Below are 22,692 nucleotides of genomic sequence, written 5' to 3'. Positions count from 1 at the left end.
CGCACCTGCAGCTCTTCTAATGTTGCGAGTATCCATGGGCGATGGTATTTGCTTTTCATCAGGTGACCCGTTTGCTCCTTTATTTAAAAAAAAAACATTTAACGCACAGGAACTGTCCATTTTCCTAGTCGAAAATCTATGCCACTTTCGGAGACTTCAAGTATCTCTTTTTTTTCTTCTTCTTCAAGTATTTCAACATAATTTTGGCTAAGCGTGAAAAGGTAACAAACATACACTCTGGCGCATCTTTAATATTAATACAGGGGTACAATTTCTAGAGGTATTTTCTACTGGTGCGACGTAAGATTCATCAAGCAGATTAAAGTGTGCATACAATACTTTATTCTGCTTGAATGTTACCAATTTTTCAATCATCAGAGAAATTGACTCGAAGATGGCGGAACTACTTAACTTTGTCAGGTTATGTAAAGCCCAGTGGAAAGATCACGTTTATTAACCTAGCCCGACCAAATTACGTTGATACATCATCCGCCTCCGAATAAACTTTGATAGTATGTTAGTATCAAACTAGATAAAATTCGCACGTCACAAGTCCGCTAGGTACTCGCGGTTGAACAACCTGGTACTGTCTGATAGCTAATAAGCCGAGACGGAAATATGATTAACCATAAGTGGGAGAGAGATGGAGATAAATGATTTAGTAATTTGAATATCATGTTTTACCTTTATTCCACACCTAATGATGCCTACATCTAAATCCCAATTCTTTTTTTTTGTTAAACATTAATGCAGCTTTGTTTTTTATTCGATACAGTCCGTTTCGTTCCAAACTATAAAATGATATTTTCATAAATGATAAAATATCAATTCAGTTGTTCTGATACCTCACGTGAATTTTGCAGTTTGATAGGTAACGGATTGGATTAAATAAAGAATAACATAAAGCTGAGTTGACATTTTGAAGAATTGAGATACAGGTCAAAACCTTGCTAGGGCTGAATCATCAGGTCAATGACATCGAGAGAAATCATGCTGATGATAGTTCCACTTATGCCTTTCTCATCAATTTTATACCAATGACTCACAATCAAAAAGTAAGTCGGACTCCAAAAACAGAATACACAATAAACAATACTAATGTCAATGACATGCAACCATTTTTAATTCGCTAACTGTAAAATTCTTTCTGGAAGTATTCCAGGCCCCGCCAAATTATTGTTATGATGTCTATCGCTGACACTTTAACAATCCGATAATAAGGATCGTTTAAGCGAGATATAAAAACGTTGTAAAATCGTATTCGGAGGTGTTTATTTTTGGATTAAATGTTTTATTTTCTTTTCATGTTAGCCGTATTTTTTCTTTATAACTCTTTTGAGCGCACCACGGTTTATATGGTATATGAATGGGTGAATTAATTTTATTTAACTATGTATAATGAGAGGCCGGGTCGGCCTCTCATAGAAAACAAGAAATGGAAAGGGCGTATGCGACAAAATGGTTTTTGTCGCGTAATTTAAAAACCATAAATATATTTCATATAAGCTATGGGCAAATTATAGTGTATGCTTAAACTAATCGATGTATAAATTTTGAAAGCTTAAATCACTCTCCTCTGTTGGAAAAAATAAGAATCCCTGCTTTTATAGAGGTCTTTTTGATTAATTATTCTGTGTTATAAAAGTTGACCAATCGTGTTATGCTATGGGTAATTCAAAGATAAAGACATGATGAATGCTGACAATGAACTTTAATTTCGTAGCTTTAGTCATTGTTGAGAAAAATCGATATCGCTGCAGCCAAATTATCAAGGCGTCACCTTAAGGTTGGGTTGCACTAGAGGCGTGGTTAAAGTTAAAGTTAAGGTTAAAGTTATGGTTATATCTAAATGTGGCGACCTTTAGCTTTAACTTTAACCTTAACTTTAACTGTAGAAATTTACAGATGTCTGTTGCGTTTATTTTCTTATTCAAGCTGTACGGAAACGGGCTTGACAGTATAAAAAAAATATTATCCGTAAAAATCGTCAGGAAAAATATAACCCTGTGAAACATAGTAAATTTTCACGAAAAATTTAGATATACGTATGAGCGGTTATGGTTAAATGGTCCGTGGACGCCATATTTAACTTTAACCAAAAATCTGACATTTTGCACAGTAGTTAAAGTTACAGTTATAGTTAAAGTTTGTTGGAGCAACCTAACCTTAGAATGGGCCAGAAGTGTAAATGCTTATGAATGAATCCGCAAGAAAGAACAAAATTAGAGTTTGAATTTGCTAATATGACCTATAAGTATTATTCCATGCTTTAAATTTTAAATTCAATGTTATTATTGTAATTTGTAATAAAGTGAATTCATTATTATTACAACAAACATAATATCGTGTACTTAAATGGGTGGTATAGGTTCTGGTTTGTAAAATTAAATACTTAGTAATAAACAAGTAAAACTTTCGTTCGTTAAAAATTAAAAAAAAAATGGGTGCTCACTTTTGGGAGAGACCTTCAAAAGTTTTGGTCAGGAATGGAAAACTACATTAAAGGCCAAAGATGATAAGATGATAATTTGAATAATCCTACAATTAAAGGACCTTGCACTAGGCTCTGCCTCAAGCGGAGGAAGCAGGAACACCGTTGGGGTTCTAGTGGGTATGCCCGGGCGCGGCCCTCTGCCCCCAGGGAGTCCCACATACCCCGGTAGCCCTCCCCAGACTCCCGGGGAAGCGTAAACGCATTTCCCCAATGCAAGAAAAGGTTATACTGCATACTGCATACCACCGTCCCATTCATTCTTATGCACCTGAATATCCAAAATTTCCTTCTTAATTTGATTATGTGATTGTTATTGGCTGAAAGAGTGACGCAACAGTGTTTACGGCAGTAACATTCGACGGAGTCACCCATGTCAGTCGCCTAGTTTCACAACGCTCATCTACCACGACCGTTTTCACTTTTTGGCTGTCAAGAACGCGCGAACGATAAACAAACTACTCGTAACATTTTGGCCGTCATTGCTAAGCGAGCTCTGCGTATAAAAACGACGCATCTACACAACATAGATATAAAATTGTACACTTTATAACCGCGATATAAAGTCCAAAATGCAGCAATCGAATCGATGCATACGCCCAAACGCACCGGCTAACTACAGGAAGCCCGCGGAATCGTAAGGCTGTAAAGTCGGAAATTGTTTAAAGTAAATTAAACTGTATTACAATGTAATAACGCTGTAATTAACTCCATCGGAACACACTCTGGGGCCGTTATCATATTCGGTTAGATTGTAGAAACGTCGAGGCTGGTCAATGACCTTTTTTGGCACTTACGCCAACGAAACAAAAGACTTAATTTATAAGAGGCATTAGAGGAACCTTGATTTGTAATTGTTTTGTATGTAAATATACTTTTATGTTGTACTACAGACTGAAATACGGCTCAGTTTCATTCACTGAGGTAAACTGAACTGTAGCTACCAATTTAAAAAGTTGTCTTACGTCGTCTTCACTGCCAGTTTTTCAGTGCTGATTGCCTCTGTATCTATGTATCTATATTCAATAGAGTATGATTTTTTTAAAGTCACATTAAACATTTTTAGATCGCCTTTGATTATGATTTAGGTAGGTACTTTTTAACAACATTCTAAAGAACTATTATAACTACTAACACTTTAGTGAAAAACCGGTCGATATAAAAAGAAAATGTTTTGCATTAAACAAAATCGAACTAGGTACGTTACAATAAAATATTGCAATTAATTTTAATGTCTTAACATATTCATTATTAAAATTATATCAATATGCGCAATTAATTAGTCAAGTTGAGAAAATACTGACGCATCAGCAAAATGTTTATGAAATTGCATTTTCATCAATGATTTCATTACTATGGTGAGGCAACATACAGCATATTTTTAACAGAAGAAACTTATTCAAATCCTGGGCAGAAATAACAGTAGGTCGAAAATATTATTATGTAGAATATGACATTACTTTAAAATATGTTAAATTGTTTTTCAGCACCTGAACACAAAAAAATTGTAATATCTTCTTCCAGAAATGTCACTTCTCGATTTGATCTTTCACCACTACATTAAAGCTGGCTTCTCAATACAGGTGATTTTTTACCCTCAATAAAACACTGATGTTTCTGGAGTTAAATCGATTTAAGTCATTGTTTTGTATGAGAATCGCTGGTGTTAGCAAGGCTGACATTGCCTCTCACCGACCACGTAACATATTACGCAAAAGGTCTTTACCCTCGCTTATTTAGGACAATTTTATATAAAGAATATTTAAATAAACGTGCATAGTATTGGCTAGTGATAAAACTGTATTTACTATATGTCAAAGTGTTCTGTTTCATTTAAATCTAGCGGTAGTCTTGAACAGACATATTTGGATGACGTTTTTTGAACAGTTACGAGTTTTTTTAATATATTGAAAAGAAGTGATTAGTATTACTTACTGGATATTAAATTATCCAGTAAGTCAGTGTCAATGTTTATACATGAATAAAAGTAAAGCCAAATAATTAAGTAACTCTATGTAAGAAGTATGTGTTACAGGTATGACACACAATAATACCTTCAAATCCATACTACCATTCTTTAACCGTACATCTACGGCCATATAGCAGAAATCTATCGCGAACTCACAAATTGCTAATGTGTGTGCGCAATAATATGCAAGGGCTCTCTACTCTCTTATACTCTCGTAACCTAGTAGGCTGTAGGATGCCTCGGTTAAACTAAGGAGCGACTTTACAATATGTTTATGTGAAAGATGGTCCATAGATAATTTTTCAGGTCACACAATCAGGTGATCAGCATGAACAGTTGTCCTCACTACAAGATTTCCTTGTTTCATCGCGGGGATCGAACCACCTCCGAAAGCCCAGCTCTAGCCTCTATGCCACTGAACACATATATGTAGCGTCTACGTTATGTAGTGTGTATTATGTAGCGTTGATGGTGCAAGCTGTTAATAAGAAGCACAAGATGAATCAATTATCTAATGATACATACACTTGCAACATATAAGCTTTTAGCGAAGTCTTTTCTTTTGAACACTTAGTATTACAACAACCGAAATACGTAGGTTTCTTTTCATGCAGGAAAAATGTTATTATATTTATGAAACATTGTATTTAATTCTTTAACACAAAACAGTACAACGTTATTCTTTTGTTAACTGAAAATACTTATTATGATACAAAAAGTTGTATTTTTGGTACAAATCTAATTATGTTGATCTTTTGTTACATAAGGTCTACCTTAAATAATTATAATTAATTCTACAATAGTCAGTCAACCTCTTTTAACTTTAACAATAAACGCCTACTCAACACCTACTTATTTTGAGTGTTAGGTAATGTACTGTCGATAAAGTCTGTCTGAGTATTGCAACCATAGGATCATGTGGTGACTAGATTATTTTAGAATTTAATAGAAATAAATGTAATTGATTAGAAATAGAAATATGAGAGATGAAAGAGAAAGAACAGAAATTATTATTGCTAATTGCTACGTAGGTACTATCAGAGAAGTTGATTCCTATGCAAATCGGGGACCTAAGTAGTTTGGTTGCGTTACGTCAAACCCAGCTGACAGATCACAATTAACATTGAATTGACAATTTGACCAAATAATGTTGGTCTGTCAATTGCATAGGAATCAACTTCCTCGATGGTACATTACGGAGGGAAAGGCTTATATAAACCAGCAGGCTTAGCAGGAATGCGAAAGAAAAGAAACACATAATGTTCAAGATGTACCAAAAAAAAGTAGAGTTTGTGAGTGTCCCTTATAATATAAAGTTCACTGTCAAACTTTTTTTGTAATTTGTGTGGGCAAGCGCCCCAGCGTTATGAAAGCAAAAAAAGTTACTCTTTCAACGCTGCTGCTTTCATAGTGAACTCTGTATACCTATACGGTATACCCTTAATATTGTTACATTCTGTAGGAAAAAACATATTTCTTGCCATTTTGTCACTTCAAAGTTCAAAATAATTTATTCAAAATAGGTTTACAAAAACACTTTTGGACGTCAAAGATAATTAATTATTTGCTACTTCCTTTTTATGGTGGCTATGTTAGCATAGCTTGTTACTCATGCGTATTCTACGCATGTTTTTATTATTATTATTATTATTATTATTATCAGCCTACAGTGTCCCACTGCTGGGCAAAGGCCTCCCCTCTCTCTTTCCAAAGTTCACGATCCTGTGAAGTTGTTGGCCACTCTTTATCAAACGCATCTAGTTCGTCGCGCCACCTTTTCTTGGGTCGGCCTCTGTTACGCCGACCAACGCATGTTTTTATGTCGAGTAAATAAAAGCCCACGTAATCTAAACGTCTGAAAGAAAATTTGACGATCGAACCTTTATTATGTTTCTTGTATCATGTATGTATGAAAAATTGTCTATTGTATTGTATAAAAACTAGTACATAATATTGTATAAAAAATCTCGATCAAAATCATGTTCTAAAGATCTTTTAAACAATATATTGTTTACGTATACGTGCAAAGCGGTATTGAAAACACACGATGCTTTAATGCGGGCGGTGTCGCAAGCGGTGCATCTTTGCGTAAGCGCGCAACAATGTCAGTTATGTAAATGTCGACAACATTGACAATTAAACCACCGTGACTCCTGTTCCCGGAAAGTTCTGATGATTATATAATCGATATTTTATCGATTTATAGTTGTAAAAAGAAATAAAGTGCACTCTAGGTGGTTAGTCAAGAAGTATTCTAACAAGATAAATTCAAAATTTCGACTGCAAAGTTAAAAATAATGATTTTGGACTTTTACTACAACAACAATTCTCAAACCTTTATTTAAATTGGTCGCATTATATTTTGCTGTCATTTTCTTGTATACAATTAAAGCCACAATTTGACAGAAACTTTTGGCCGCATTTAATTTTAAGATTCATTCATTAACATGTGTGACCTATCTCTTCTCTATGGTCACCGCTCCGCCATTTTTAAAATTCAAATTTAGAACTGGAACACTTGACCTATTTCAAAAATGTAATTAGTCAGAGCGGGTGCCATGATAGTGATGTTCTCGAAAATTTCAGCTTCAAGAATGCGCGCTTACCATAATGTAGAGCAAGGCGCTTATATTTTCCTGTTTTTCCTCTTCGATATTTTGAGAGTAAGTATTGAATTTCAGGTAAACGGTGAAATTTTTGTGCCAATATATTCCTGGTGTAAAATGATAAGAATTATGTTCTTTTTCTTTAAGATTTTGGAGCCTAGAAAAATGAGATTTAGTGTTAAGGACCACAACTTCTATGAGATCTGTAAGCAAGGAAAACTGGTTGATATTTCTAATGTTTACGATATAATTCGGTCAGTCGGTTGCACGCAACCATACTGTAAACTATCCGAATGAAATTATAATTGCGTGGTTGTATGTGATCAGACAGCCGGTTGCGACTAAATGGCGTAAATACATGTCATGTCATTAATCACTGAATTACCTACTGGGAATTGTTAAACATACCGATGCATACTCTAGTGAGCTCTAGCGTTAAAAAATATAACAATTTTGTTGTCATTTCTTTCTAATTAATATGTCCCTACCACCCTTCTAAAATCTGTGGCACAAACCTACTAGGATGAAAATATTTTAAAACGTCTGTACCTAAAAGTGTAAAAACATAAAAATATGATTTATTGTAGCTAACTCAATGAGATTTATGCTATAGTAGCCTGGATAACAATTTACTCTTAATTTGTTAAACATCTAAGCCTATCTAGACAGTTTTTGTGTGTTACAAAAGTTATAGATAGATCTATAAATGTCTAAAGTTTCCTGATAAAATTAAAGTTGTCCGGTCATCAAAACAAAATCAATTGACATACCCTGGTTTAATAATTCTACCAAATGTGCAAATATTATCTTTTAATTATAACTCATTCGCGGAAAAAACAAGCGGCTTTTTTAGACTTTGTGGCTTTATAGAGGTTACCTAATCGTTTCAGTAATGCTAAGATCTAGCTGATACTAGTACAATGAGATCGTAATACTAACACAGTTAGAGACACGCGAACACGCACGAAGAAACTGAGGAAAACACCTTCCGGGGTGAACGACCTTGTTGCGTAAAAACAAGATGGCGCAACGTGCGCGTGCGCACCCACAGCGACATCTGTGTGCCTGGAACCGTGAAGGACGGTGTTACAATATGTAGGGCCAAAATTTTTACATTTGGGATGAAAATATTCGCCCCTTTTTAGGCTTTATACCTCACCTAAAACAAAAAGAACCTAAGAAATAAAGTTTTTGCTTGGGAGATAAGTAATACTTACATTGTCAAAGCGATACATTTTAATTATTAATTTTTGATTTTGAAATGTACGAAATATTATACTGTATGTTTGTGAATTGTGTCCCCTACTCTTTCATGTATAAAAACCTGCAACTGTAGATTTACTTAGCAAACTTTAAAGCTTTAGTTATTGAAAAGTAATAATTGTAATTTTAGAATAATTTTAAACATTCGATAGTTTGCAATGTGTCACTGGTATGACGAAATATAATTTAACTCCTAGGTCAAGGTCCGGCTTCTCTTCGAAATGGGAAAATTGCTCAATTCGCGACCTTAACTTGTGCTACAACGAGTCTGTGTGTTTCTCAACATCGCATAATACACTGTATTATGCTAAAACACGTTTACGACTATAGGCTGGGGCTGGGGGTTTTTACGTCGTATTTCGTACTAAGGGCGTAACAGGTGGCGATAGGTGTCGATACTACATTTACGGGAGATAATAATATTATCATAATATACATTATATTATGCTTTATTTCAACGTCGTAATGCCACAAACAAATCATACTCTTTAACCATTTGTGATAGTTTGATCCATTCGTTTCATTCATCAATTTGATTTTGAAACGTGGAAGGTATTGATGAAAACTTGTACAGTATAAACTTTAATTCTGCGTAAATTCTTACATACATCTACACAGAATATCCAGCCGAAAAATATAATTTTTAGCTCAAGTAAGGTACAAATACGATGTAATAATAATAATATAATGGCATATCTTTATTAAATCTCCATACCGGATTAGTTACTTAAATATTTTCGTACTATACACCTGACACTGATAGAGCCGTGAAAGGAGCGCGCGTTTTTTAATGTCAGACACAGTGGTCAAGGTTTTTTAATTTTGACAGGCTTTGGCTGAGAACTAAAATCGTATGCCATGATCTGGTTGTTATAAATAATACTTACACAATACCACAATAAATCTAACTATCACACTCAGAGACGAATATGAATTACATAAATATAATTAAATGAAGAATTTGACAGATAATATATTATGGGACTACAGATAAGGAATCAACATTCGTTTCTAAGTGCAGCAATAACACTTAAAATATGGAGGAAAACAGTGACGAAATACCGCAGCGTTCGCGCTGAAAAAAAAAAAACAAAAAGTTTGAAAAACGAACAGTTCGGAAAGAAAACGCGGCATTGAAATACCGTTGAACAGACAAAAACCTGTGAATGAAAGTGAGAGCGGTCTAGGCGTCAGACGGACAACGGTACCGGTTGTGGGTCGTGATTCGTGCATCCCACCGACAACGGACTTGGTCGTAAATGCTGCAGGAGTAACGGGATTTCGAGTTGTATTTTAACCGAGTTAAGAAGAAGGAGGATTCTCAATTCGACCTACGCTTTTTCGATGTTTGTTCCAGGATGACTTCGTCGTTTATGAACCGATTTTAATCCTTCGATCGCGATTCGCGGATTCTTGGAAATCAATTGTTATTCTATTGTTGTCGCGGTCACCGGTGTCCTTATGGGGCTTGATAGGTTAAATTAACTCTTTTTTTTGTTGAAAAGGAGATAATATTACAAAGGTGGTCCCATGGAAACGAAATACTATTTTTTAGGGTCAACAATAGCAGTACGAATGGTATACTTGTTAAAATATTTCTAAAACCTAATAAACTATTTGGAAAACACTGACAGTATTTAATGACTCATTAATTAAACCTATGTATTATTGTTTACATGATATAAGACAAGTAATAGAACTGTCACAACGTAACTTATGTTCAAGAGATGAACTCTTATAAGAAGTTATTTTATTGAACGACTTTTATTTTCAATAGCATATTAATATTAAAAACAGCTTTGAATATGCTATGTTATCGCATAGAGCATCGTTCAACCATAGAACAACTTTCTCCTTCGAACTATGCTGGTGTATGTGTGTGTGTATGTGTGAGTGGTTACATCATGTACTTAGCTGACGCATCAAGCAATAGGTCACTTAGGATATGTGCGTTCACTTTCCATAAGAATCTGTGCTTTGAAAAAGATTTTGCTGCAATATGACTTACACATCGTTTTTTTTTTTTTTAATCTTTATTTGCTTAGTATTTTGCTGAATACGTATGCGTATTTGATTCTTAGTTATTTTACAACGATGAGTTTTTTAATTACTTAAATTTTAGTTAGTTTTTTTGTTTTTAATATATTTTGTGTCATTGTAACCTTTCAGATCAACACATTTGATTCGTGGTTATTTTGCAATTATGCGTTTTGTAATTAATTAAATGTCAGTTACCATATTTTTGGCTACCAAATAGTTTCATTATTGTAAACCTTATCTTTTTTAAAATGTAGTCGTAATCACCTTTAAAACATTTTCTTTATAGATATGAATACACATTTTGAAATTCGATACCTATGTCCTTTTAAGAATTTTGTTATTATTATTTGTGTTATCATAAATATCGTGTTTAAAATGTATTTGAAATCACCTTTTTTAAACATTTTTCCGTAGATATAAATACCCAATTCGAATTTTGTCCTTTTCGTACTGGAAATACTGATTGATTTTATTAAATGCAGTTTTCAGCAGAAATGTATTACTTTACAGTTTACACAGCGAGTCGCAATGAAAATTGAAAAGACCTTTTAATTAATTTCACTGCAATCGCTTTTGAAGTATTTATATAGAATCCATACTAATATTATAAATGCGAAAGTGTGTCTGTCTGTCTGTTACCTCTTCACGCCTACGCCCCACGCCATAAACTAATTTTGGCGCAACGGAGTTGCGGGTGTCATCTAGTTATTATAATAAATTCGAAATTTTGCCTGTCTGTTACCTATTCAGGCCAAAGCCGCTTAATCCTTCGATTGTGGATTCTTGGAAATATATTGTAATTCTATTGTTTCTCGCTCACCGGTGAGCTTATGGAGCTTGACGGGTTAACCGATTTTGTTGAAATTTGGTATGGTGATATTTTGTGTCCCGGAAACTTTTCTCAGGACTAATACATAGGATATTTTTAACACGAAAAAAAAAGCGGTTCTCGCGCGATTAAATAATTTTGGTGCATTGGAGCAGCGTACTTAGTCATCTACTAATATCTAAAGCTCAAATTCGACAAGCCTTTTTGGCTTTTAAGCTAGCAAAATACTATACATTGTTTAGCGTCTAAAAATATAGCCCTCCTTTCTTTGGTCGGGTAAAAATCATCACTAACATTAAAACAGTATAGCAACATGGAGGAAAATTGTATTAGTTGTAACTTGTGAGTCCATGACTCCGTCGAGTTGCCGCTGGGGTTCAGACACAAGGCCACCTCTCGCGGGTCTGCGTGGGAATACTATTCTATATTTTATGTTATATCGCATGCCGATATATTTTTAAATAGCTAACTGCCGCACTCAAAGACGGGTATTAATTACTTAACTGTAATTCAAATTCAAATTGTTTATTTCAGACATGGTCCATATTATAAATTTAAAAATTACATAATATTATAACAATAACTGCACAACATTAAATAATCACGTGAGACTGTGTGACTGTGCATGCATTAGAGTCCATTTTATCATGAATGGACACTCAGTGTCCATTCGACTCGCAATGAGTTGCAGGTAACTGTTGGAGCTGCTGCGTACTCTTCTCATCAGGGATGCAGATCTTTTTCGCAAATAAATTAAATGAATGAAATTATATTAAATTAAATTAAATTTTATACGTGGGAGAGCCATGCTTCGGCACGTTCTCACAGAAAACCGGCGTGAAACAGCGCTTGCGCTGTGTTTCGCCGAGTGAGTGAGTTTACCGGAGGCCCAATCCCCTTACCCCTACCCTATTCCCTTCCCTTCCCTTCCTTTCCCTCCCCTATTGCCCTATTCCCTCTTAAAAGGCCGGCAACGCACTTGCAGCTCTTCTGATGCTGCGAGTGTACATGGGTGACAGAAGTTGCTTTTCATCAGGTGACCCGTTTGCTCGTTTGCCCCCTTATTTCATAAAAAAAAAATGAAGATTTGACATAAAATCCAGGTACATTATCTGTCAAACTGTTCATCAAATTGAACTTTAATCATCGATAAATGTCTCTGCGTGTAGAAGTAACACCTTGTTCAGAAAGCGCTAATTTAAGCTCCCATTTTTCTAAAAAAATGCAAGTGAATTTTCATAATTCAAGTCCAAAATACAAGCTTCCAAAAGTCCAATATAATTATAAGCTTCCAAAGTTCAGGACCGACTTTGATCAAATTTGGCATAAATATAAAAAAAGGATATTATTTAGTGAAAAATAGGCATCCATTACACGCTCATGCAAGCGACAGTCAATTCCGTCAATCATGAATTATGTTTGACTGATGGACTGACGAGTGGTATTAGACGGTCACTCAATTTTCTTCAGTTTTATGTCAGTCAAAGCAAAAATTTTCAAAGGTACCATATACGCTTCTAATTTTTTTTCTACGTACTCAGTCGCAAGACGTCTTAAGTCCAGATATGACATTTTAAGATATCATCATTGACCTTAATTTCCTACATCGCTAACGCCCCTCACTTTGAGCATAAAGTTTTTAATATCAAATCAAGTAACCAGTACAATATGACTTCAATTTTTGACCTTTGATTGATTGGCAGCTATTAACTAAAGTTTCTAAGCTATTTGAAAGAGCAGGAGCATTAAGTTACAAAAATTTAAAATGCTTTGCTTAGGTAGCGCAAAATAATTGATAACTTTATCTACTCTGCAAAAGATGGCGCTTAAAATGCCAATAATAAGATTTCAATTTCAAAGAGTTTTTTAAGATTGCTTTTTTTAATTATTTAATATTTTGTATTGAATTTTAAATAAGGAAGGTTAAGAACCATTTCCGAGTTTCTGGGTCACGCTTATTTTCAACATAAAACACACCTCCTGCCGCACCTGGTAATATGCTATATTAGTAATTTTCCGGATTTTATCCAAAATTTTCTTCTTGTAAGCTTTTTCTGAGCCAATATGATTATTTTAAGACCAAAATTAACCAAACCAGCCCAGTCGTTCTTACCTGCTCCACTCAGAGACGAATATTAATCACTTAACTGTAATTAAATGAAAATTTTGAAGTAGCCAAACATTTTCTGTAAAACTCTTCATTAAATAAATAAGTTTAATCATTAAATATCTCTGAGTGCAGTTAGCCCGATATTCAACCTGCAACTTCTATAAACAATAATTCCCTGCTCGGGAATCTGAAAAGAGCGGTTTCAGTGTGGCAATACAGTCCGTTACATAAATGTATTGGTTACGCTGTATTTATGAATTTTTCAACATGCAACTATTACGCATCCAGTGGCATAAAACATTCCTATTGACAATGCGTCACCTTGCTAGCGTACGTTGACGCAGCTACGTTTTGTCTAGCTGACCTTATGTCTATTGCGCGATAGATTCACTGGTAAAATACGGCCCTCCCGCTCGCTCTCGTGACGATTGTCGTGAGCGGGAAAGAGATGACTCGCTGTGATTTCGTCTGCGATCGCTTACCTTCATGAAGGTAAAGTACGCTAACAAAAATGAAGGGAATACTTTGAACCTCTGAAGGTAGCTCGCTAATTATGGCAGCTATAAAAATTTATGCTTCCGATTAATTATTATTTAAGGCCCTTCCTAAGTCAGAAATGATTATTAATATTTTTACGACCTCTACAAAATCTAAAAGGTCCCGTCTGCAACTTCGCAACATTTTTTTGCTTATTTATGTTGTTAAGCTCGATTCTGCGGCAAAGTAATACATTAAATAGACAATATATATCATTGAATATAAATATCTATAGTCTACACTATAAATAATCTTTTTTTTTTTTACGTGGGAGAGCCATGCTTCGGCATGAATGGGCCGGCTCGACCGGAGAAATACCACGGGCTCACAGAAAACCGGCGTGAAACAGCGCTTGCGCTGTGTTTCGCCGAGTGAGTGAGTTTACCGGACGCCTAATCCCCTACCCCTTTTCCCTTCCCTGCCCTCCCCTGTTCCCCTCCCTACCCTCCCCTACCCTATTACCCTATTCCCTCTTAACAACGCACCTGCAGCTCTTCTGATACTGCGAGTGTCCATGGGCGACGGAAGTTGCTCTCCATCAAGTGACTCTCCATAAAAAAATCTAAGCTTAACATACTATAGCAGAAATATTAAATAAACTTAAATTTACCCTATGCTATCAGACTATAGCATATTACATTTCACATCTCAAAACTGACTAAAATATAGTGCGATTTACGTAAAGTTCAAATATCTTTGATACTCGGTACAGTGTAGCAGCGCTCAGTGACGTCACTACTTTGCATATCCTTTCTCTTACTTTCACTGTCCTTGAGCGCATAATGTTGTCGGATTTTATTTGTTTTATATCTAGAAAGTTGTATATATTTACATGATTCGTATTCAAATTATGAGAATATAACATAAGGTCGCGAGAAAGTTGGTTTTTAAAATATAATTAAATAAAATATTGTATCAGTAAAACAGTTAAGGAATAGAGTTACCGCTAAGCTAACAATAAAGTTGCTCGAATAATATACCTTGTTTACTTTTTTAGTGACGCCTACAACATTATTTTCAGCTGAAATCGTAAAAAACTTTTCAGTTACTATTAACATTTTTTATACAATTTTTCTGTATTTAAATATATTAAAAAATAATAATATAGCAATGTAGTATAAAATTAAATTAAAAATTATATTGCTTATATACTTCCCGCGTGTTTTAAATATATTTTTTTATATACTTTGAGCTAGTGACAAATGAAAAACTTACCAAAGTCCATTAAGGTTGGGTTGCACCAGAGGCGTGGTTAAAGTTAAAGTTATGGTTATAGTTAAATATGGCGTCCTTTAGCTTTAACTTTAACCTTAACTTTAACTGCAGAAATTCACAGATGTCTGTTGCGTTTATTTTTTTATCGAAGCTACAGGTAACGGGGTTGAGGGTAATAAAAAATTGAATTATCCGTAAAAATCGACAGGAAAAATATAACACTGTAAAAAATAGTTCAGATATACGTATGAGCGGAGGATATGGCGTCCTTGGACGCCTTATTTAACTTTAACCAAAGATTTGACATTTTGCACTGTAGTTACAGTTAAAGTTAAAGTTACAGTTAAAGTTAGTTGGTGCAACCCAACCTAAGGCAATATAACTTTCTCTTTATTCAAAATAAACATAATATAATTAAAAAAGTTTTGCATATCCGATGAGCAGCTGCTATAAGGAAAAACTACTATGTAACAAACATGTCGAAAAGAGAAAAAAGAGTCCAAAAAGTCGGCCCCCAGTAATTTAACACAAAATACCTCCTCGTTTTTGAAAGTCGGTTAAAAAGAATAAAAATATAGGAAGTACTTATTCAAAAAAAAACTGTAAGCAAAGCCAAAAAAATATATAAGAGTGAAAGAGAAAGATAATACAAATATATTATATTTGCCTCTTTACTTGCTTCTAATGTTGTTTTAGAGTTTAAAATTACTATTGCTACCAATAATAATGCAAAACTTACTTCTAAAATCTGTGTGCAAAACCGTCCCAATTTTTATCGTCCAAAAATTTGACTCTATGGCAATAATTTTATTGTGAGGATATGACAGGCGACAGCGCTTTAACCACAATGGATAGAACGAACCAGTAGGCTGACTTCAAACAAGCTCAACAAATCTGCGCATTGTACCATGTAGATCGCTGCAAGCATTCTATGAACTGCTCAGCAACGCATTAACGGTGCGCGCCAGTCGACATGACATACTACGTCAAACTTTTTGAATTTGAATGAATTTTGAAAACAATTCTAAGTCGGTCTACTGGTTCGTTCTCTGTTTATAATGCTTTAGCGGTACTTAAGCCCGGTCGCACATTGTCCGAATTCTGATCAGAAACAGTTGAATTTTACCGGACCGCCACCTCGCACACTATCCGAAATATCCTTCCAGCGAGTTCGAGCTCACTCGGCTCAGCAATAAATGTAAGAGACAGCGCGGATGTTCAACTCTTTCTACTTTCTGATCAGACATTTCGGACAATGTGCGACCGGGCTTAAGCGTAGTTAGTACTATTAATAAATAGTTACTACTTTAAAGCCCTGTCTACACTCGCGGCGCGAATTGCGGCCGCGATTCACGGGTGCTACGCATCGTGCACTCGACGCGAACAAATACGGCCCTCTACACTCGCAATCTTTGCATTTACGTTCGCGCATTCGAGTAAAATGGACGTTGAAGTCACTGTTGCTGCTGCTCTGACATTGTGTGCGACTGCGAAAAAAGCGAGTGTGGATGATGTTCGCGTTCGCGCTTCGCGCTTCGCGAGCCCTTTGTCGCGGGCTAAAAAACCGACACCGGACGGGGAAAGCCGCGAACGCGTAGCCACGAAACCCTCCACACTCACGGTTCGCGGGCTTTCGCACCGCAGGTGTGGAGCCCGCATAATAGTATACTGGCCGCATTGAAACAACAATACGAATAAAGAAAATAGAAACTTTACGATTTTCAAATTTAGAACGCAACATTATCTGTTTCAAAACGTCGTTCGCTATTTAAATAGCTCTCAAACGAAACACTCTGACCTAAATGATTAAGCATCACGGAAATACAAGAGCGCAGTACAAATATAGTTCTTATCTTAGGAATAGCAGGAGACAGGTTGCCGTGATAACCTACACCAAAACGCGATATGATAGCGCTCGAATCGTTAGATAAACATATAGGTCAGTGAACCGACCCAGTTTCGGGTGCGTCTGTGTGCGTACGCGTCCTTGTATGTGATTTAAGGCGTATACGGAGTAAGGCGAGTTCCACACTGGGGAAATAATATAAGTGGCTGCTTCAATATTGTTGAGAAGAGTTTGATCGTGTGCTATAGGTTTTCCTTCCTATTCCTTATATAAATCCTTCTTATTTTCAAGTATAGAGCCACTGAATAAAAAAAAAAATACACAACATACTATTGTAGCAGTATGCAGCAGCATGTGAGAATATACCATATATTATAAGCCCTAGGGGCATGTAATGCTAACAGAAGTCTTATTATTTGTATAATCAAGTACATAACTTGTCAGAGTAATTTTTTTTATTATATTATTCTAATTATTACGAACATATTAATAAAAAAACTGTACTGCAAATGCCTTTTATGTGTGAATTTTAGGACCAACACGTGGTCCCATACGTTTTTCGTACGCGTGTAAATCGAACTAAATTGCTTGGCGCGTATTGTTCGCGCTACTTTATCGGTTGTGGACGTGGTTTAGTTCATGCTTATATAATTGTATACCAAACCGTTTGTGATTTCCTCCATGACGTCATGAGTAACCACGTCATTTCTTTTGTTTAAGTCGACGTTTAGAAGCTATTTTAAAAGCCGTCTCTGTACTTCTCTTCTTCTGTAGTTGATATGGTTATCTTATATCTTTAAACGAGCAATTCTTGTAGTAGCAGCTAGTATGTATAAAGAAAGTAAAAAATAAGTTAGGCAAATAGTTTTTTAGACTCGCGGGCATAATACTTTTTTATGTGGTGATTAATTGTTACATATAGAAATAATAATGTTGCGAGTCTTTTTATTAAATTCATCATTTTTGCGTGAATGTATTTATGAGCAACATTTAGACTTATATTTAGAATCCAGGTGCCGCGTTTGTTCAAAAACTCCTACGCAATGTCTGAATCGATTTTGATGTTTGTTGATTTTAATAACGATAAAAACATAGTTGGATCGAGAGAAATGGAGGACTTTGGGGGAGGCTTGCCCAGCAGTGGGACATCATAGGCTCTTAAAAAAATATAACATAGTATAATATAATATGTCAAAACAACATTTTCCGGATCAGCTCGCAAAACTATGAAAACTATACTACTATTTCAAATTTCTTTCTTATGAGCACATAGTATTATGTCGACATACGCGGCAAGAGTATGTTTCGAGAGGGTTATAATGAGGCCGGCCGGACGAACACAATTTGTCTACAAGACACCTTTGACAGGAGTAGGGAGTGTTATTATTCGAATATATTCGAATACTTTTATAGAAATATTCGAATATAAACGTTCCCTAGTCGCAAAAGTCTTGCTGATATTTTCATCCATAGTAATATTATTATGAACGTGTAAGTGTGTCTTTTTATTGCCTTTTCACGCTAAAATGGCTGCACCCATTTAGATGTTGACAATTTTTGTTTACATTCAATGAAAAATAAAATTTTCATTCTCTGTAAGCGTAGACCACCCGACACATAGTACTACATAGTACACATAGTACCCGATAAAAAATACATAAAAATTAAAACATAATTTATAAGTAGAACCTATACTAGTCAAAGAAGATTTAAGACAGGTCTTAAGTCTTAACATAATATTTCACATACTTACACTATATTATTTATAAATAAATTCAAATATTAAAATATTTTGGTCAATGAAATAAAAATATTAAAAATAAATACTTATAAAGAAACTACATTCAAAGTCTACAGGATATAATCTATGTTACAGGTTCCAGATCGAAAATGTCTACAGAATCAGCGCGTGACGTCATCGAGGCTCTACGCCGTAGCCGCGTCGTAGACCCATCGTAGGCTGCTCTACGCATTTTACATTTTCTACAATATTGTTATTGTAATAAAGCTCCCCTTATTATATTAAATTAATTTATTTTTCTAATGACCACATGTCAACAAAAGGAACCTACGGACATCATACATTTTGCCATGACGTGATGATTTTCATATCAGTGGTCTGCACTGTGCGAGACATCAAAATAGACCTAATCGTTTCGTAGTATTTTTAATAGTAGAAAATGAAAACAAACAAATACTTATTTATCTTCATATTATCCATAATATAAAGATAAATTTGACGACCTCTGTGGCTCAGTGGTGAGCGCGTTGGTAGCTCAAGCGGGTCGCGGGTTCGAATCCCGCCGACGGAACAAAAAGTTTTCAAAGTTCCTGGGTCATGGATGTGTATAATATAATAAAAATCTTAAATATATGTATAGTATAAAAGTATTAAATATATTTCCGTTGTCTGGTACCTGTAACACAAGTCCATCAGGTACTTACCACAGGGCCAGACTAACGTGGTGTGAAGCGTCCATAGATATATATAAGAAGTTTATCGTAAGAGTTATTATTATTATTGATGTTGTAAATAAAGAATAACGTATAATTTAAGATTACGGCCCAGAGATACGTACGGCCAATGAACGGTCAGAAAAATATAGACGATATAGGCGACTATAGACAAAGTGTAGAGAAAAAAATGCTTGCAACAAATTTTGTAAAAAAGTAAAAATTTTGGATTATTATTTCGATAAAATCCTCTTCGATACCAACCTCATTTTATAGTATTTTTGTAGTAAGTACAGAATTATTCATTGCTAAGTCGGTATATTATTTCTAGAAAATTTGTTCATTGAAATTGATTATAAATTGCCCATGACGTGTTACATGTTACAACCCTTCATTTTAACTGATTATAAAATGTCATTATTAGATTATTATCAGTATGGTTTGTTACTTATAATACTGTGTTACTGTAGTGACATTCTACAAGATGGCGCTGGTCATAGGATAATATCCAATATGGCGGCCATCAATAGATAAAAAAATATTGTCATTAATAAGTATGCATAATAATAAATACTTTTGCTTTGCAACGATATTTAACACACATATTATATAGTTTTTTTACATAACATTTGGGTTGTAATATAAAAAACTTGTTGATTTTGAAAAAAAAATTTGGTTTATTTTGGTTACGCTACAAAATTGTCTACGAAATAAATAATTTTTAAAAGTATAATAATATACTCTCGTTTGTTATCGCCTAAAAATATTCCAAACGAAAAAAAAACTAGCTACCAAATAAAAAAAAACACCCATTTAAAAAAAGAACGAAAAAAGGCGCGAAAAACACGTGCGTGAGAAATAAACGGCACATCCTCACCGTCAAACATCGTTGGTGCTTTCATTAAGGTCCGAAAAAAGTTCAACACTGGCCATAGATAACGAACACAGAACCCGCGCGTTGGCGCTCGCACGGAAGTAGGTTAGTAACTAAAGTTTTGTTTGCGTGAGGCTGCGGTGCGCTGCACTCGCTAGCTGCGCGCCGCGGCGCCTCCCGCCGCCCAACCGCCCTAGCTCCATTCATCCCTAACGTACTATTGTTATATATTAATAGCTTTGTGCGTGTTGAGATTAGCAAGTGTCACTAATCAAGTCATCCCAGCAAAGAATATACCGAATTTTGTAAAAAAATGCGTAATAAAGATATAATTCTGCAATTAAATCGTGCGAGCGGTTCAAAAATTATCAAAGTCTGGTTTTTAGAGTCTGTACTTACACGCGATTAGGCGTATAGTAGGACAATATATTTGTTTCTATCGACCCAACTTGTAAAAATATGGACCAAAAACATGAAATATGAACCAGTCATGATTCAATCTAGATTTAAATTTCGATCCATTTCGATCTAGATCCCAGATTTTTTATAGTATCTCCAGTCCCAATCATACACAATGCATCCTTTCGTCATAGGTAACGGTTGGGTACGTCGCACGCTCGCGCTGGTTATGTAAGGCGGAGGCCGCGTCGATCCGCTCGGTGTCAACGGACGGCATTGACACGCCCCCCCTCCCCCCGCGGCGTTTCCCCCCGCCCCCTCGTCCGCCCTCCTGCCCGCCTCCTCACGCCGCGCGCGTCCTGCTGAAAGCGGGAGAATTAGGTCACGCTGCATCATATCTGATACACAAGTTCAAATGTACTACGGGTTTTTTTGAAGTGCCATTAAGATGTGGTCTAAGTCCTAAGGTTGCGCAGGTCTGGGATCGCGGATTTGTTGTAACTACGTAGGCTTCGTTTTTTTATGTGTGAAAGAGAAGGCACGATATTTTGACAAATATTAATAAACCACACTGACGCAAGTGTACATTATCATTTCAAAGATTGACGCAAAACAAACCTATGAATATTGCCGAAAAATCTCATGACGTACTCAGTATTAGATTAAGGGCCTGTTTCACCACTTTCTGATAAAGTGCCTAATAGGCTATTCACAACTTTTATGACAGATTCTCCATACTTGATCTGTCAAGTTAATTATCAGGAAGTGGTGAAACAGGCCCTAAGAATAATATTATACTTATAAGATAGTCTAGCAGAGAGCTTCTTTAGGAGATTGTCACTAGGATATTTTCAAAAGTTACCAAGTGCGACAAAAACGTGTACAAAATATTAAATTTGAATAGAAGCCAGCACCTGCAAGATTTTTTTTAATAAACAAAAAGAGACGGGAAGAAACGTCTTGCCTAGTGAAGGTGCAAGATGGTGGAATTCCGAAGTACTTAACGAACGAACGAAAGGTCTAATCGTTTCTCAGAATAAACAGTATGAAGCAACAGTTACTCAGAACTCATAAAGCTAGATAGATCAAAGATACCTAGGTCTATCTGAGTTAGTGAATTGGTTCTAATGTTATATGGCTACAAGTTGAATACTACTTCATAGTTCCAATAGTTTAAATTGTAGCAAATACATTATTTTTGGCGCCAGCTTACACAGGTGCCAACTAGGTCATATTATCCGAAAAGCGTGTTTTTTTATTTTACCAAGAAGTACAGATTAAAAATACCTCTCGTTTTGCCAAACGCGTATTTGGCATCTAAGATTTAAAAAAAGTTATGATTTTAAAAATAGAATAACACGTTATTATTTACAAACCTGGGTATTTTCAATGGTTAGACGGGGCAATTATTATTTAATCATAAACAAGGTTATACCTATTATTATACAAACAAGTGTGTCGTAGAACACAGAATAAATAGTTTCTAATATCTATGTATGAAAACAGAGAAGGAAAACAGCAATGCGCCGACATCGAACGCTAGAGTCAACGAACGTCATTGAAGCCCTATTACATCACAATATCTACTTTAAACCCATATGAAATAGAGTTTAAAATTGCTCGACGCAATTGCACAACCTAGCCTTGGCTTCTACTGGCCTGGCTGACTTAGACATTCTATCTACTTTTACGAGTACATAGGCGAAGGCTCCTACACTTTGGTACTTAGGCCGTGCAATAAGTATTGGACTAGAATGTACAAGTAATTTTAAGCATACTTACGTAAATACTCTTACTTGTTGACTGCATAAATGCACTGAATTTTTACGGCGTTATTTGCATGTTATACGTCTTTCTTTGCGATGAATGTGGAATATTCGGAAACATTTTTAATGACCTCATTTCCATAGTCTTATACTTAGACATAATATTTTTTGAGGCAAAATGTGATCAAATGTATGGCCTAACAACAAAAAATGGGGGTAGTTTTGGTCTATTTTGAAATGTATTTATGTGATGACTGTTAGTACTGACCGTAGCTCAGGCTTTATAGTTCGTA

General features: G+C 35.3%; 1 protein-coding gene across 1 annotated transcript in view; it reads right to left on the bottom strand.

Moving 5' to 3' along the window:
• The window catches only part of LOC121729896 (hormone receptor 4), a 53,369-nt gene extending 33,052 nt beyond the window's left edge, over window positions 1–20,317 (bottom strand). The window contains exon 1 of the mRNA XM_042118584.1: window positions 20,238–20,317. Coding sequence (XP_041974518.1) covers window positions 20,238–20,262 — 25 coding nt within the window. The 5' untranslated portion in view covers window positions 20,263–20,317. The remainder of the gene's footprint in view (window positions 1–20,237) is intronic.
• Window positions 20,318–22,692: the final 2,375 nt, after the last annotated feature.

The sequence above is a fragment of the Aricia agestis genome, chromosome 8 (genome assembly GCF_905147365.1).
Source record: "Aricia agestis chromosome 8, ilAriAges1.1, whole genome shotgun sequence".
NCBI lineage: Eukaryota > Metazoa > Arthropoda > Insecta > Lepidoptera > Lycaenidae > Aricia > Aricia agestis.
This window is presented reverse-complemented; position numbering and strand designations above follow the sequence as displayed.